The sequence below is a fragment of the Paroedura picta genome, chromosome 5 (assembly GCF_049243985.1).
Source record: "Paroedura picta isolate Pp20150507F chromosome 5, Ppicta_v3.0, whole genome shotgun sequence".
NCBI lineage: Eukaryota > Metazoa > Chordata > Lepidosauria > Squamata > Gekkonidae > Paroedura > Paroedura picta.
In genome coordinates, this window is record NC_135373.1 from 105,859,175 (window position 1) to 105,875,382 (window position 16,208).

Genomic DNA, 16,208 nt, shown 5'->3' on the forward strand with positions numbered 1-16,208 from the left:
AACAGGCAAGTTATGCCTGAGATATATGAAATACATGCCAGTGCTTATGTTAATCAGAGTTTTTCATATTATGGCTGTATATCAGGGTTTCTCAACCAGGGTTTTGTCAAATCCTGGGGTTTCTTGAAGTCCCTGGAAGAGTTTCCCAAATGGATTGCAGTTAATTATTTTTAAATAAATTTATTAAACATTTATCAGTGATATGATCGTATATGATTATGTTGACTTTCTCCCTCCTCCCAAAATGGCCTATGACGGGCCTGGAGAGGGTGGGAAGGAGAGGGGCTTTGGATGGGTGTGTTTACAGCTATGCTTCCCAACCATAATCTGCATGATGGCGCCACTTCTGGGGTTTCTCAAAGCCAGAAGAATGTTTCAGGGGTTTCTCAATGAGACAAAGGTTGAGAAAGGCTGCTATATACTTAAAGACAAATGGGCAATGGTTCAGTTTCTGGTTGGCCTGTAATTAAATACTTCCTTTGCCTAGACCAGCCTCTTCTAAATATATTGGATGTATACTGGACCTGTGCGTGGAAGAACACTGTATTTCTAGAATATCTTCTCAGCTATTTTTTTTCTTGCTTGAGTTAACAGAAGTCATCAAAACCAGTAATTACTCAGGCAGCAAAATGTGCCTTTCCCTCCTTTGGACTTTCCTTTCTATCGGACTTCTTTTACTTTGTTTAAAGGTAAAGGTAAAGGTATCCCCTGTGCAAGCACGGAGTCATGTCTGACCCTTGGGGTGACGCCCTCTAGCGTTTTCATGGCAGACTCAATACAGGGTGGTTTGCCAGTGCCTTCCCCAGTCATTACCGTTTACCCCCCAGCAAGCTGGGTACTCATTTTACCGACCTCGGAAGGATGGAAGGCTGAGTCAACCTTGAGCCGGCTGCTGGGATTGAACTCCCAGCCTCATGGGCAAAGCTTTCAGACAGCTGCCTTACCACTCTGCGCCACAAGAGGCTCTTTACTTTGTTTATATATATGTATATAAAAGCAAGGTTTCCCTGCCCAGCTTTGGCATAACGAGGAAGAAACATGCTGCAGCAGGTAAGAATCAAAATGCATAGAGACAAAAAGAACAGAACAGTATTTCGTGTCTTCCCCCTGAAAAAAAAGAGGGAGGAGCTCACGTGGTTTTCTCCTGATGGATTGTATGTGTGTGTTCAAGTTTAAATCTCAGCACTTTAAAATATGGGGGGTTTTGTTTTGTTTTACAGTATTTGAAAATAAAGATAAAATTGTGATCATCATGGAATATGCAAGCAAAGGGGAACTATATGATTACATCAGTGAACGGCGAAGGCTGAACGAGCGGGAGACGAGACATTTCTTCCGGCAAATTGTTTCTGCTGTGCATTACTGCCACAAGGTGAGCCAAGAATTTTTGGATTGGGAACAGAAGAGCAAAACTGCTCTGTGTCAGCTAAAGCAAGGCTTCCCTCTTTTAAAAAGTGATGCGAGCTTGTAGAAGGCAGCTTCACATGTGCACACATAATTCGGAAGTATATATTTGTTTGTTCTTGCACAGTGCACCAATATATCACTGTAAGCGAATCACATTTCTGAGCTCATCTTGCTTCAGATTTGTATTAATGTTGGGGAGTTCACTGCATGCATGTTTGCAGATGTGCAGTATAAAAAGTGCATGTATGAAGCCTCCCTCAAACTTCATCTGAAGAATTCTCACAGTTCTGTCCTAAGCAGAGTTATTCTCTTCCAAAATGTGCTGAAGTTAGTGGACTTATAAAGGTGAAACTTTGCTTTGGATTTCACCATACAGCATTCTTCATGCCAAGGTTGTCACTGGCAGGGGATGGGTGGGATAAGGTTGCCAGATTCAGGTTGAGAAGCTCCTAGAGATTTGCGGATGGAACCCAGGGAGGACAGGGACCTCACTGGGGTACAGTGCCATAGAGTGCGCCCTCCAAAACATCCTTTTTCTCCAGGGGAACTTATCTCTGTAGTCTGCAGATGAGTTGTAATTCTAGGTGATCTCCAGGTACCACCTGGAAGCTGGCATCCCTCCTTCATGCTGAAAAGTGCTACACAAAGTGACAAGAGAAATAAGCATTTCTGTTTCTGAAAAGTGCCATTCTAAGCAGGTGCATTCAGAAGCCCATCCAGGGCTATTCAGTAGTACACCCTTCAGAAAGTATTCCTAGGACTGCACGGTTAAAATAGGGAAGTATATTTGAAACGACTGTCATTTACAGAAGTATTAAAATAAGGCATGTTAAATGGATAGTATGACGATGGGCCTTCTAGACTGAATTGTTTTCAATAGCATTGTCCCCTTAAAGATTATTCTGATCCATTAAGAAAGAGAGCTTCACATCAAGGAAGATCTTCCATCAGTTTCTGCATAACTTGACTTTTAACCAGAAAACACTGTGACGTGAGCAGAGTTTGTTAAATCCTCCATACTTACGTTTGAAAGGCAGGGAAATATTTTGGAGGATATAGCTCATCATACCTAAAAGGTCAGGCACTGGAAGAATGAAACCTTTTGTAAAGACTCATGTCAATGACAGATTTTTTTTTTCTTTTGCCCAGAGAGAATATATTGCTTTCACAAAGTGAGGTAAGGATCAGAGTAGGAATTAAGTTCCAAAAAGAGTCCCCCCCTGCTGTTTTACAGGCTTTGTGAGTGGACAGATTCCAGTCATTCTTCTCTTAACCACACAGCAAGTGACTAATGCATCTCCTGTCACTAGTTACTAGGCTGCAAGTGTTATGACTGAAGTGTAAATGCGAAGACCACCCTGCTGGTTCGCTGCTTTAATCCATCCAATATTAAGCAGCCCCACAAATTCTCTTTTCTGTCCACGCTCACCTCTTTTCTTTCTTTCCTATTTCAGAATGGGGTTGTTCATAGGGACCTAAAACTGGAAAATATTCTTCTTGACGACAATGGTAACATTAAGGTAAAGCCCTTTTTGTTGTTGTGTGTCTCTTAATCGGAACACTTTTATGCAAGAAGTAGTTCTGTAAGAGCTACTACTAAACTTATTCAGTGTGTCTAGAAGTAGGAGGTAGAGATTGCTCTCTCTGATTTTGTCATTAGCCTTAAGCACTAAATTGAGCTTTATCTTATTTGGAGTCTCTTTTCCCTCTCAAGAGAAGCAATAGCAGTTTTTAACAGCAGAAACAGTAGAATCTCCGCACAAAAATTTACTTAGCAGATGGCGTTTTCTGCTCGCTGCTGAGGACGTGAAATGTTCTTGGCCTACAAGGTTCAAGTGTCTCCTCCAGCATACTCTGTTCATCCTTTTGATCACATCTGAAAAATAAGCAAACTCAATTTCAAAATAAACTCTAGCAGAGCACATGTCATTCATTAGGAAATGGCCTTAGAACTTCAGGCCCTGTGATAGCATTTAGATTGGCTTTTGGTGATGTCATAACTATGTCAAAAATTTTAAGTGAAAGCATGGGAATGACCTTTTCATTCTTCCGTTTTTTGGGGGGAAATGGCTGTGATACAAGATATGTGATGTTGTTCTGGGAAATTTGCACTGTTCCCAGGTTCAGCCTTCTGCTTTTAAAAATCGGTGCATAATTTATCTGATGGAAGCTTTACTACCTTGGTACTAGATTTCAGAACATGCAGGATATGGCTATTATGTTTATGAAGCCCCTAGAGGAGTCTCTGTTGTTAATGGCTTTAAATATGCAGTCCTAAATAAATCATAAACAGATAACAACCCAATCCTGAGCTTTTCCACATGATGCTCAGACTTTCCCAATTACTGTTACTGCATTTGGCAAAAATAATGTATTTAATAATATACCTGATAAGGAGGTATATATCCATGTGCGAACACCCACAATGATGCAGTTTATAAGATGTGAGAGTTGGAAATTGATGATAGTTTCCATTTTTTTTCCTGTCACATCGTTATTCTCTGTAGATTTTCTCAAAGGAAGCTTTATTTTTACAACTTGTTGAGCCTTATCTACAGAACTGAATTTAAAACTAACTTCTATCAGACTTGATACTGTAAGGCTTCGAGTTTGATTTTGTGGTTTATTTTATAAATCACAGAGACTACTCCCTCCCCACTGTTTTGTTAAACAATATTTGTAAGCAAAGAATCACATCTGGTATTGTAAATTATTGATGTGAAGTTGAATAAATCTGAAGCCTCATTTCCCAAAATGTGTGTGTGTATGTGTGTGTTTCTAGGAGACTAGCTGTGCCCTGTTTCATAAATGAATAGGACTGTTATCTATTAATTATTTAATACATTTTATCCAGAGAATGAAATGCATACTACGTATTACTTGCAAATGTTTAGGATGATTCAACCAGATAGGCAAGTGGAAATATTAATACCAGATTTGCAAGACACGAAAGCAAAGTATCTGCCTAGATTTATCTTTCACTGAACTGGGCATTATAAAATCCCAGTCCAGCAGCACCCTTAAGACCAACAAAGATTTATACAGGGCATGAGCTTTCGAGTTCAAGCAGTCTTCGTGCATTGAAAGCTCACGCCCTAAATAAATCTTTGTTAGTCTTAAAGGTGCTACTTCAGACCAACACGGCTACCCATTTGAACCTGAACTGAGCATTGACATCCAGTTTTGACCTTGGTGTTCTGCCATACCTGGAAGTTTCAGTTCATCTTCCGGGCGCTGGAATATATCAGTGGGGATGACACTAAACTGTGCAGACCCTGTGATTTTGCACCTTTGGACAGTAAGATGCAGAAGAGTGGGCTCTGCTGTGAGGAAACAAGGACTGAGTCTTTGAAATTTAGACATGAGGGTACAGAAGAAATGATAGGGGTGAATTCAACCAAGTGATGAAACACAGTGTTTTCATGGGAATTGCTGAAGAATTGCTTGTCTCAGCTGAAAAATAAGAAAGAGGAAGAAAAATTACCTACATACAAAATCACCATGAACAGCTAGAGCAAGCCTAAGACAAAGTCAAAGTATTGATAAGTTTCCTAAATCAGTTAATTGACTGTGTTATTAAAAACCAATCCTGAGAATAGGACAAAAATGCATACAGTAGACAGTTGTCGCAAGGACATAGGATAAGTAGAACAAGCTAAGAATTAAATCTGTAGGTCTCATCTGTGCTCGTAAGCATTAGTTCTATGCAAATCTGAGATTTTATGAACAGTTAAGTTTTGTCAGTCATTCAGCAGTGTTTGGTAAAGGCCAAGAGAGAATGGTCCAACTGCTGTAAACTGAAGGAGCAGTGTCAATTTGCACTAAATCCAAAAAGATGAAGTATGAACTTAATACATAATGAGTAATTTTCATTGCATTTATAGTAGGTAGTGGAAACACTCGTTTCCTTGAAGGTAAGATAATACAAAAAAGTCTGGATTTCCAGCAACCGCTCCCTATTTTGGAAACCCTTTGCAAATTAATGCCTTGGATACATTTAGGTACTAAGATTATGAAGGAATCTTGGCTACTATTAATTTATTTCCATAATAGGGGGAGGGGGAAATGACAGCTTTAATGGGAAAAGCTGATAAACATCAGTCTGTGATTATGAGTGTTGGCCAAGATAGAAATACTTTGCCCTGAGTGGTAGAAATGAAAATATGAATGCTTACACAGCTCATTTTGGTCTGAAGTAGTATATGTTCATATATATGCATACACGTAGCATTTTAAATACTTTATGATGATAAGGGTTGTCCTAAACAGGCATACCATTCTATATTTGAACCAACATTAACAATCCCTTCAACTAAAATGAATTCCATGGACCAGCCTGCACACCCTAATACTGAAGCAATTCAATGTGGACTGACAGCCCACTGCTCTTTAGCTTAAGACGGACTTCCTGTAGGCTAGTCAGAGTGGTTTGATAAGAAAGTGGAATTTATTCAACGTAATTAACTGCAACCTGAGCCCTAACCTGAGCAGACTGCAATTGTATACCAGCTGCTTACAGTGAGGTTCTCAGTATACAGTGAAGATTTTACAGGGGACAGTTTTTCCCCTGAGAATTTCTCTCTGACATCTGTTCTTAAAGAATTGCAAGGACACAGGTTGGATTTTGTTTCTCAATGTATATTGCTAAATATACTGGCAATGGCATGAAATATCACAGCCACAGTATGATTTTAAGGAACATACAATGTGTGTGTATCGGCCAACACAGTGAAGATGAGTAGCTGAATGGTATATGATTGAAAAGGACCCCATGAATTGTCTTCATCAACTCTACTCTTTAAAGCAGGATCTTCCAGTCATTTAGCCATATCCATGTTAAGCTCACACAATCAATCACACTATCTTCATCACAACATGCTAATGGACGATGGCAGGAAAAATACAAGTGACTGCCAGAGATGTAGGGAATCTTTTATTAAAACCATACAAGTGACTCCAATGAATGGGCTAATTAAAGCAAAGCTATAGAAGCAAAGGAGGCAGAATTCTTCGAGATCACTAGATACTATGACTTAGTGGAGAGAAAATGCTTTTCTGAGCACAAATACAGGGATTAGACCCTGATTGTGCAAGCAAAGCTATATCCTGCCACAGTGTATCTTGAGCTGCGGCCGTCTCTGATAGTCCACAAATAATAGGGGAAGGACAAGCCTTCTCAAACAAGAGAAACTCTTTCTAATCCCATAAGATATCTCGCACCCTGACATAAATAAGCTCTTTTTAACTTCACAGCAGTGTATGCTCTTGCTTTTACCTGGCTTAAGCAATATTGACTAAAATGCCAAGGCTCCTGGTTAATTCATAATACTTATGTTATTTAAATTTTCCCTCCTTATATTCTAATGAGCTTCCAAGAAATCCTCCTTATTTCTTTCATTACAGATTGCAGATTTTGGGCTGTCAAATCTTTATCAAAAAGATAAATTTCTCCAGACTTTCTGCGGAAGTCCACTATATGCTTCTCCTGAAATTGTCAATGGAAGACCTTACCGAGGACCAGAGGTAAACAAAATGGGAAACAAAGCAAGATGTGGAATAGGACTTTTGCTGCATGAATGGTTTGACTTCAGTAAAAAGGGCCGTAGGGTTGTCTTGTTAACTAAAATAAGCAGGAAATCCTTAAACTGCCTTCTGTTGCTTTCATTTGTTTTGCATGCCAGTGTCCGATTTTTGCATAGAATACCTGTATGTGCATGCTCCTTGTTAAATCCAGCTGGCTATTTTGGTCCTTGTGGTTTTATAGATTTTAGGAGGCCACTTTTCAAGCCCTTATGTTTCTTGTCTCTGTGTTTTAGGTCGACAGCTGGGCCCTTGGTGTATTGCTTTACACTCTGGTGTACGGAACAATGCCCTTTGATGGCTTTGATCACAAAAATCTAATCAGGCAGATCAGTAGTGGAGAATATCGTGAGCCAACACAGCCTTCAGGTATGAAAAGGATCTTACACACTGAATTATAATGATAGGGGTTTGTGATGGTTAGTTCTATCTTATCTTTGGTTTATCGAAGACTGAGGGGGGATGAAGCAGGGCAATAGATGATTGAGAGCAGATGATACATTCTGAAAGTGCCCGATTGAAACACAGACCACTCACTTCTTTCAGTACCAGAATTTGGTTCCTTGAGATCCAAGGCCTTCACAGGAGCAAGACCCATCATACTGGAATCAGTTAAAGCAGAATACCTTTGATGCATCACTGGCCAGGCAGAACCACAAGTGGGGAAGAGGTGTTGAATTTGTTCCTTAATGGAAAATAGTATTTTAGAACCAAGGTAGTTATAGTTAGCATGTCTGACCAATCACAACACAAATATATATCTCACTATACACAGCATTCTATTCCTGGCCATTCAGCTACTGGTAATAATGGGCCTTGGTTCCTTTAAAATCAACTTTGATCATTTGGGCTTGAAGCTGTTGGTTTAGTCAGCTGGTAGCAGTGACCAGGAGTAGTTTCTGCCAGCTGTGCCTGCCATCTTCTTTTCACAGACTCATTGTTCAAGCCTTTGTAAGTTCAACTGGAATGTGCTCCAGCTAAGCATGCACCTGACAATTATTGGAAAACTATAGTTACAGCCATAGTTATATTCTAGGATCTACATTGCTTCATCCTGGATGCTCGTTAAGATTTATAAAATTGCTTGGGCCACACAAAGCTCAGAGATCTCATCCATCTTTGTGCACTGATGTGACCACTACATTTGATGAAATGCAGCATGCAGATTCTCTCTGTATTGCATTTTATCCTACCCTCCCTCCAAGCACTTGAAAGGTTGGTTAGCCTGCAAGAGAATGGCAGGCCTGAAGTCAACGAGTAGAGATTTGAATTCAAGCCTCTACAGTCTTAATTGAACACTAATTGTGACTATACTACTTTGGAACTGTAAAGGTGCACAAAAATTTGTTCGGCTGTGGGGCACTCTGTCTGTGTATGTTCACCAAAGCCTGAAAACTGGTGTCTTCTGAAAGGGTCATTCAAGCTTAGAACATTATTCGCCCCCCTTCAATTTTATTCTCACAACCAAGCTGATTTCAATGAAAAATCTGTTAGCCTTTGCAAATGGAACTGTTCGGTCTAGGTGGACTGCCTCTAAATATAGACACAGAGCAGAAACACAAAGAAAGAGGCAAACCCAAGCCCAAGCATCTGGATCTATCTCTGCCATTCATAATAATTTTAAAGTTTTACATATATAAATAAGTTAATTTCACTTAATGTTTAGTGTACATTCACCACTAATGTTTTCTTTCCTAGGTAGACTCACATTCCTGTTATACCTGCTCTCTCTTTGGAAGCGATACAAATCTAAAGATACAGATTTTCTGAAATATCTGACAGTTGCTATTTTCTGACTCTCGTTAAGCTTTTAAAATAACTACTCTATGAGCATTGGTCTACATATATCTATCACCACATTTTTATTGTGCCCTTTGTCCAAGAGCCTATGGTAGTTCAAAAGCTATGTTTTATATGCTTTTGGATTGTCATATAGGAAGCCTCCCCAGCATGGAAGAAATCTGTAAATGTTATAAAATATGTACAAATTAGTAGGAACCTCCCACATTTCATATGTATGGCAAAGTGAGTTGTGGCTCATGAAACCTTACCTTAGGCCAGGGTTAGTCAAACTGCAGCCCTCCAGATGTCCATGGACTACAATTCCCAGGAGCCCCTGCCAGCATTCGCTGGCAGGGGCTCCTGGGAATTGTAGTCCATGGACATCTGGAGGGCCGCAGTTTGACTACCCCTGCCTTAGGCCACAGTAAATACTTACGTCTCTAAGGTACCACACAACACCTTATTGTTTGGGCTGCAACAGATTAATGCAACTTCCTCTTTGGTAATTTTGTTAGATTCACTTTCACGATCCAGATCTTGAACATGGGAATAGAAAACACATCTCCATTATTACTATGTTTAGAGAATTCAGGATGTGTGTGTCACACATCAGCCAGACCACTTATTATCCAAAGGGAATTTTCTGCTAGCCTGAAGATAACAACAGGGAAATGGGGGAAGTCCCCTGCCTCCTTGGAGCATCTATATAACAGGAAGCATTTTTATCGAAATTTTATCCCATCCTCTAGGGTAGTAAACTTGGGCTTGCTACAGATCTACTATGCATATAGGTCTAGCTCTCATTCTGGTGGTAAATCTGCTGATAGGAGGCATGTGATCCCTTGTCCTACATTTTGAAACAGAGAAGACCTTTTTTTTATGCCCCACTTTTCACTACCCAAAGGAGTCCCAAAGCAGCTTACAACACCTTTCCCTTCCCCTCCCTGCAACAGTCATCCTGTGAAGTACATGAGGATGAGAGAGCTCTAACAGAACCTCTCTGCAAGAACAGCCCTAAGAGAACTGGGACTAGCCTAAGGTCATGCAGCTGGCTGCATGTGGATGAGTGGGGAATCAAGCCAAAATAGTACAGCTTGGACACAGGTTTACTATCTCTGTGAGAAGAAGGACATAGCAGTTGAACTTCCAAAGTATTGCATGAGATTGGTTCTCATCTGGAGGCTACTCAGGCTGCTGGAACACAGGCATTTCATATCATGCATCATCAGCTAAGAAATATTTTGTACCTATGCACTTCTAAGACCGTTTATGCACCGGAGGTTTCATGCCGGGCTGCAGGCTGGAGTTTTAGTCGTGGCAGGTTGCCCCACCTCCTCCTGCACCCACATGGGGGAGCATTTGTCCCGGTGCACCTCATCCACCCCCAATTTGTGCTCCTGCACGGGAGCTGGGGCAGTGAAGTTCCCAGTGCATAAACGGTCTAAAGATAGTAGAATAACTGCGGCTCTCATTGGCTCTTGCATCACTTCTTCCCTTTGTCATAACTTGTTATAAACTATGGTCAATACACATTAAATTACTACTCAGTCAGATTTTTGATTTAGTCATAAAGCCAAAAAGACTAAATATGGAATTGGTCTTCTTTTGCCTGTAGATGCTCGTGGCCTGATAAGGTGGATGCTGATGGTGAATCCTGAGCGCAGAGCAACCATTGAAGACATAGCTAACCATTGGTGGGTTAACTGGGGCTACAAGAGCAGTGTTTGTGACTGCGATGCCTTGCAAGACTCTGAGTCTCCTCTGCTGTCTCGGTTTATAGACTGGCATCATCGTTCTAGTGGCCTCCAGCCAGAGACTGATACCAAATCAAAGTGCCTTTCAAAACCAAAAGGATCTGAAGTCATGCTCGAGAGACAGAGGTCCCTGAAAAAATCAAAGAAGGAAAACGACATTGCACAGTCTATCCAGGAAGGAGGAGTGGACAGTGCATGCAAACTCAACTCCAAGAGGCCAAAAGGCATCTTGAAGAAAAGGAGCAACAGTGAACATCGATCTCACAGTGCAGGATTCATAGAAGGAGTAGTTAGTCCAGTGTTACCCTCCACTTTTAAAATGGAGCAGGAATTATGTAGGACAAACTTGTCTATTAAGAACGTTGTGGAGGGGGAAGGAACGGGTAAATACAGCACTAAGCAGTCTTCCTTAATGCCAAAAAAAGGAATCCTCAAGAAGACTCAGCAGAGAGAATCTGGTTATTACTCGTCTCCAGAACGGAGTGAATCTTCAGAACTTTTGGACCATAATGAAGAGTCAGGAAACAGTGATACTTCCCCGGGTGTCATTGAGACCTTACGAATAGAGTCTCACAGCCATTCCTATAGGCGCAAAGGTATATTGAAACACAGCAGCAAGTATTCCACCAGAAGCACAGATTCAGCTTTGGTGAACCCTGACACAGCAATGCTAGAAGCTATGGAAGAAACAGTCCTGGCTGGAGATGGATTATCTCAAAGTTACAGCCGTCCTTCTAGCGTGATTAGCGATGACAGCATTCTGTCCAATGACTCTTTTGATCTGGTGGATTTGCAAGAGAACAGGCTGAGAATAAGGAGCTGTGTGTCTGCTGAAAACTTCCTACAGATCCAAGATTTCCAAGGACTCCAGAACCGCTCACGACCACAGTATCTGAAGCGTTATCGGAACCGGGCAGGTGACAGTAGTTTTTCCCTCCTCACGGACATGGATGATGTCACTCAGGTCTACAAGAAAGCTCTGGAGATCTGTAACAAACTTAACTAACAGAGTGGAGGTAGCAGGGCGGGAAGGAAAAAGGGTCTTGGGTACCTTTATGATTGGAGTTGGCCTAGTTAACAATTTGTTGCTATTCAGTTTTCTGGCATTGTTAAAACACCATTGAAAAGACGGGCTAAGCAGGTACATTTCAGTTCCATTATGAAAAAGATTCATCTCATGTTCTTTATGCAACTTTTTATAGCTCATGCAATCAAAATACTACCTAATGTCCAAAGAAATTACGATAATGTATGAAACAAAAACTCCAGACTAATAGACAGGGAAAAGATTACGATCCAGGAGCAGTAAGTCAAAGCTAGACAAAAGGTGAACTGGAAAAAGGGTACATGAATTTCTACCAGAGAAGGTCACTAACCACTGGAAAAACTGTAATGCTATAATAGCAAAAGACATAACTTTGCTAGTCGGCTGTTTAGTAACAGAAATAGTTTGCAAGTGACCGTATAAATGTTCAGACTTTTAAACTAATGACATTTTCTGATTTCAACCCAGACATTCTGATTTCTAATCCAGAGTGCTGTGTGCTGTGCACACGGGTGCAGGTACCTTGGTCAGCCGATGATTGGCACGGCTTTTCGATCAGCTGAGAGTGCCACCTTGTGAAAAGTATTTAGTACTTGAGCAGAACGTGCTTTGTATTTATAGAATTTAGGGAAAGAAGGGGTTGTAGTATGTAGTAAGAGAATGGAAAGCTGAGAAAGAGAAAGAAGACAACCTTGTTTCCTGGAAAAGAAAAGATTAGATTGAAGCAGGGCTCTGGAAATCTGTATGGCCAGAATAAAGCCACAGTGCATGGCTTTTAATTTGACAAAATGGTAGCTTTCATCAGAATTTTGGGAACTCCACATTTCGTTTTTAAAAACAACAACATTCTGGTTTTCTTGGTCACAGAGAGCAACCCGAAAAGGTGTTGGCAGCTTTTATTCAAAATAGAAGCCACCTTGAAATCAGTTGAACTTCATGCAGTTAAGCCCTTTTGCTGCACTGATTTCATTGGAATGAAAGCATGCCTGATGTTTTCTGACTGTATCTCATGGCATTTCCCCTGTCTTTTCCAGTACCAGGTAGGCACTGAGTTAGATCTAGGAATGCCAGTCTCCAGGTGAGGCCTGGGAATCCCCTGGAATTACATCTTCAGAATACAGACAACAGTCCCCCTGAAGGAAATGGCTGCATTGGAGGATGGACTCTATGGCATTGAACTTCACTAAGGTCTCTGTCCTCCTCAGGCTCTATCTCCAAATATCCAGAACTTTCTGTCCTCCTCAGGCTCTATCTCCAAATATCCAGGACTTTCCTGGCCAAGATCTGGCAGCTTTACCCTCCCCACCATCCCCCAGGAGGATATGGCAGTCCTAGTTCAATCTAAGGTTCAGGATGAAACCCAAGTAAAAAGACTTAATCCCTGCAACCTCTAGATATATAGAAACATTTGACTGGGAAAGACTACTTGAATTAACTCGCAGATTAAAAGGACACATCCACATGACGTCATGCTCATGCTGAGTACGGTTCATGGCATTCCCTAGGTTTTTATGAACATGAGTAGGGAGCTGGGGCAACAATAGGCGATGTGAGGCTTCCCCAAGCAGTCCAGCCCCCGGGGGAGGGGGGAGGGTTTAAAAGCAATAAAGACAGGGATACAAGTGAGACTAATTCCATTCAACTCTTTCAGCCTCAAATCTGAGGGTGAGATCTACCATTCCGTCCCCCAAACGAGGAAAGAAATCTTAAGGAGAAAAAAATTATTTTTAAAAATTCATTATGCAAATTGTACAAAATCAGGCACTTTTATATTAAAATATATCGTACATTTGCTAACCCTTCTGAAAAATTAGACAGTAAATTTTTAGTTTCGTCAAAGAATTTGGATTCTAAGGTTTCTTAGCACAGAATTCCAGACCCCTCATCCGAAAGGAATGAAGCAAGTGTTCAGAAGGCACATAGCATTCGGTTAAGGAGATGGTAACGTGAGAATAGACTTTATTTAGTGTGAGAATGTAATATGTATTGTGGATGATATTGTATGGCCAATGGGCTCAAGGTGGAGAAGAGAAAGAGGTGTACATGGACATAGTTTAAAGTTAAAGGTTTCAACTCCCATAAAGGTACCACTTGGGTCTACTGGATTATGTGAATGTAAGCCTCTTTTGAAATAGGCACTATTTGGTTGACAGGCCTGGGCAATAACCATTTAGCCCATTGCTGGTCACAATTATCACAGCAAGCAGCCCTTCATTTCAGCTGAGTTGTGGTATTAAAGTAACAATGCCTGTTGTCTGCAGCTTTCTTTCTTCTACAGTCAGAATTCACATACGACCACAGGTAATTGGCCAAAGTTCTGTTCTCATGTTTAACCAGTGCCAACTTCTTGACGTTAGCTAGGTGCAGAATTTTGCCCAGTCTAAATCTGGGCTCCAAAAGCCCTGGCTAACTAGTGCCAAATTTGAATTTCCAAATTAGACATGAAGATATCTGAGCTAAAAACAAAACAATTTTGTCTGTTTCCACGCTGCCTCTTGTGTTGTAACACTATCACTTCTCAGTCTGACAAGAAAACTACTCAGGAGAGGTTAGTACTAGTTTACCAAAATGGCCCCATTTTTTTTTTTTCAAGATAGCTGTATTTCTCTTGGACCAAACCAATTATCTTCTCTTGTCAAAATTGATTTCCTCTGTAATCCATACAAATGTATCCATACAAAACCATACAGACATATTGACTAAGGCCCCTCCGTGCCTTTCTTTTCAATACAGTCCGGCGGTGGTTGTATTTAAGCCGTCCACCTTCTCAGGACATGGAACGTTGTTTTGAATCCCATGCACTAAATTAATTTAGAATGGTACAGATGTCTCAAGACCTGCAGTGTCGTTTTCAGGTAAACATAGCATTAACTTAAAGCCCTGGCGTGTAAAGTCCTGCTCCTTGGCTGCTCTGACAGGACCTGTCTCAGATATCCTAACAGAGCTTCATTTCAGCGGAACTGTACTGACTTACACCGGCTGTTCATCTAGCTCAATTAAATATTTAATTGACATGCATAGCAAAGGAAAGGGAACTTGCAACTGCTGCTGTCAGGGACTTAGAACTGCGTGAATTCTGAGCTCAGCCTAGGCTGCCGCCCAGGCTTGCCATCTTGCGTACAAATGTGAATGACTGATTGACTGATTGCTGCCAAACTGGAAAATGTTCTGTAGGGACTTACTGGCATGTTATCATTCCTAGGAGAAGAAAAACACTTGACTGCACATTGTTATTGTTAGCGTTGTGTATTTTTTTAATTTAATTGGGGGATTTTTTTTTTTTTTTTGTAATTCAAAGTTGACTTTTTTATTTGAATTTGTCTCTTTTTTAATTTATTGGTCTGAAAGCCATTTCAAAGGTATAATAATATATTTTGGTGTAATTTAATTGGTGCAGCATTATTTTACAGCTCTGGCCAAAATGTTATCATTTTAAAAATACTTTGGTTTTTTGGGGAGGGGGGCGGGGGGGGGTTGTTTATTTTGCTCATTGGCTGGTTTGATCTCTATGAGGCTTGCAGAGGGGATAAGCTGGATAATCACCCAAAGTGTTTGTATTTTTAATCTGTCTTTTTTATTAAATAAAAAGTCAATGTAAAAATGTGAGCCATCTTGATTTCCCTCTGCCCCCATTATTTCAGCAGATGACAGCTTTGGGGAGGTGTTTATTGAACGTTTTTAGCAGGATTGCAACACTTCCTCAAGCAAATGTGCCACAGAGGAGAGTCACCAATTTTGTCTCAGCAAAATTTGAATCCAATGGCACTTTTAAGACCAACAAAGATTTATTCAAGGTGTGAGCTTTCGTGTGCATGCACACTTCCTCAGACAAATACGTGAAATGCACACAAAAGCTCACAAATAAATCTTTGTTGGACTCAAATTTTGTTGTACTACTTCAGACAAACATGGCTATCCACTTGAATCTACTTTTGGCTGGTATTTGTATTGGGAGGTGATATGCATGAGCAGTGAAACCTGAGTTTTACGAGTAGTTTGGCACAGCAAAAGAACCTAGATTTTCATCTTTATTACCAGAACACAGCACCTAATCGTTGACTGGGATGTGCTTTTTCTCCTCTGGAGGTGTGCCTCAGATACAGATACATCTAGCTCATTTTTAATCAAGGAACATCCTGATATCCTACTCTAAAATGGGAGAGTGGAAATTATGCTTTCTTTAAAAAACAGATAAATGTTCATGCTTGTATAATCCAAATTGTAACTGGACACATATTGGCAGCAAACTGTCTGCTGTTATCAGATATGGAATGATTTAAGTGGGGCTTTTAGCTTGCAAATAGGTTGCCTTGGAGAAGAGAAACATTAAAAGAAGGAGCATTTCATCTTCACTCATTACAGCTCTTTGATAGTTCAATTCCTGCATTCTGGAAGCCATTTTGGGGTACTTGTTGATAAGAGGAATTTCATCAGTGATTTATTTTCAGTTATTTTGCCTTGCTGTACAGAAAAGAATGATTGCTGGTAACAAACAACACTTTTTTAGTTTAAAAAAATCAAAATTCTAAATTAAAGTATAGTAAATAAAAAATAAGTTCCTACTTATTTAGGTTTTACCACAAAATTTCAGCCCAAATAGAAGAAGGTATTCTGCCTCTGGAAAATAGATTCAAGTGGGT

The 16,208-nt window shown here is 40.4% G+C and overlaps 1 protein-coding gene across 2 annotated transcripts in view; it reads left to right on the forward strand.

Moving 5' to 3' along the window:
• The window catches only part of NUAK1 (NUAK family kinase 1), a 75,847-nt gene extending 60,801 nt beyond the window's left edge, over positions 1-15,046 (forward strand). The window contains exons 3-8 of one of the 2 annotated variants that reach the window (XR_013231390.1): positions 1,221-1,372; positions 2,862-2,927; positions 6,811-6,930; positions 7,224-7,356; positions 10,385-12,773; positions 12,814-15,046. Coding sequence is in view for 1 of the 2 variants with exons in the window: in XM_077339710.1 (XP_077195825.1) it covers positions 1,221-1,372; positions 2,862-2,927; positions 6,811-6,930; positions 7,224-7,356; positions 10,385-11,529 (1,616 nt within the window). In the remaining variant the exon portion in view is untranslated. Of the gene's footprint in view, positions 1-1,220; positions 1,373-2,861; positions 2,928-6,810; positions 6,931-7,223; positions 7,357-10,384 lie in introns of both variants that reach the window. The other variant, XM_077339710.1, reaches the window with a different exon arrangement.
• The last annotated feature ends 1,162 nt before the right edge of the window (positions 15,047-16,208 follow it).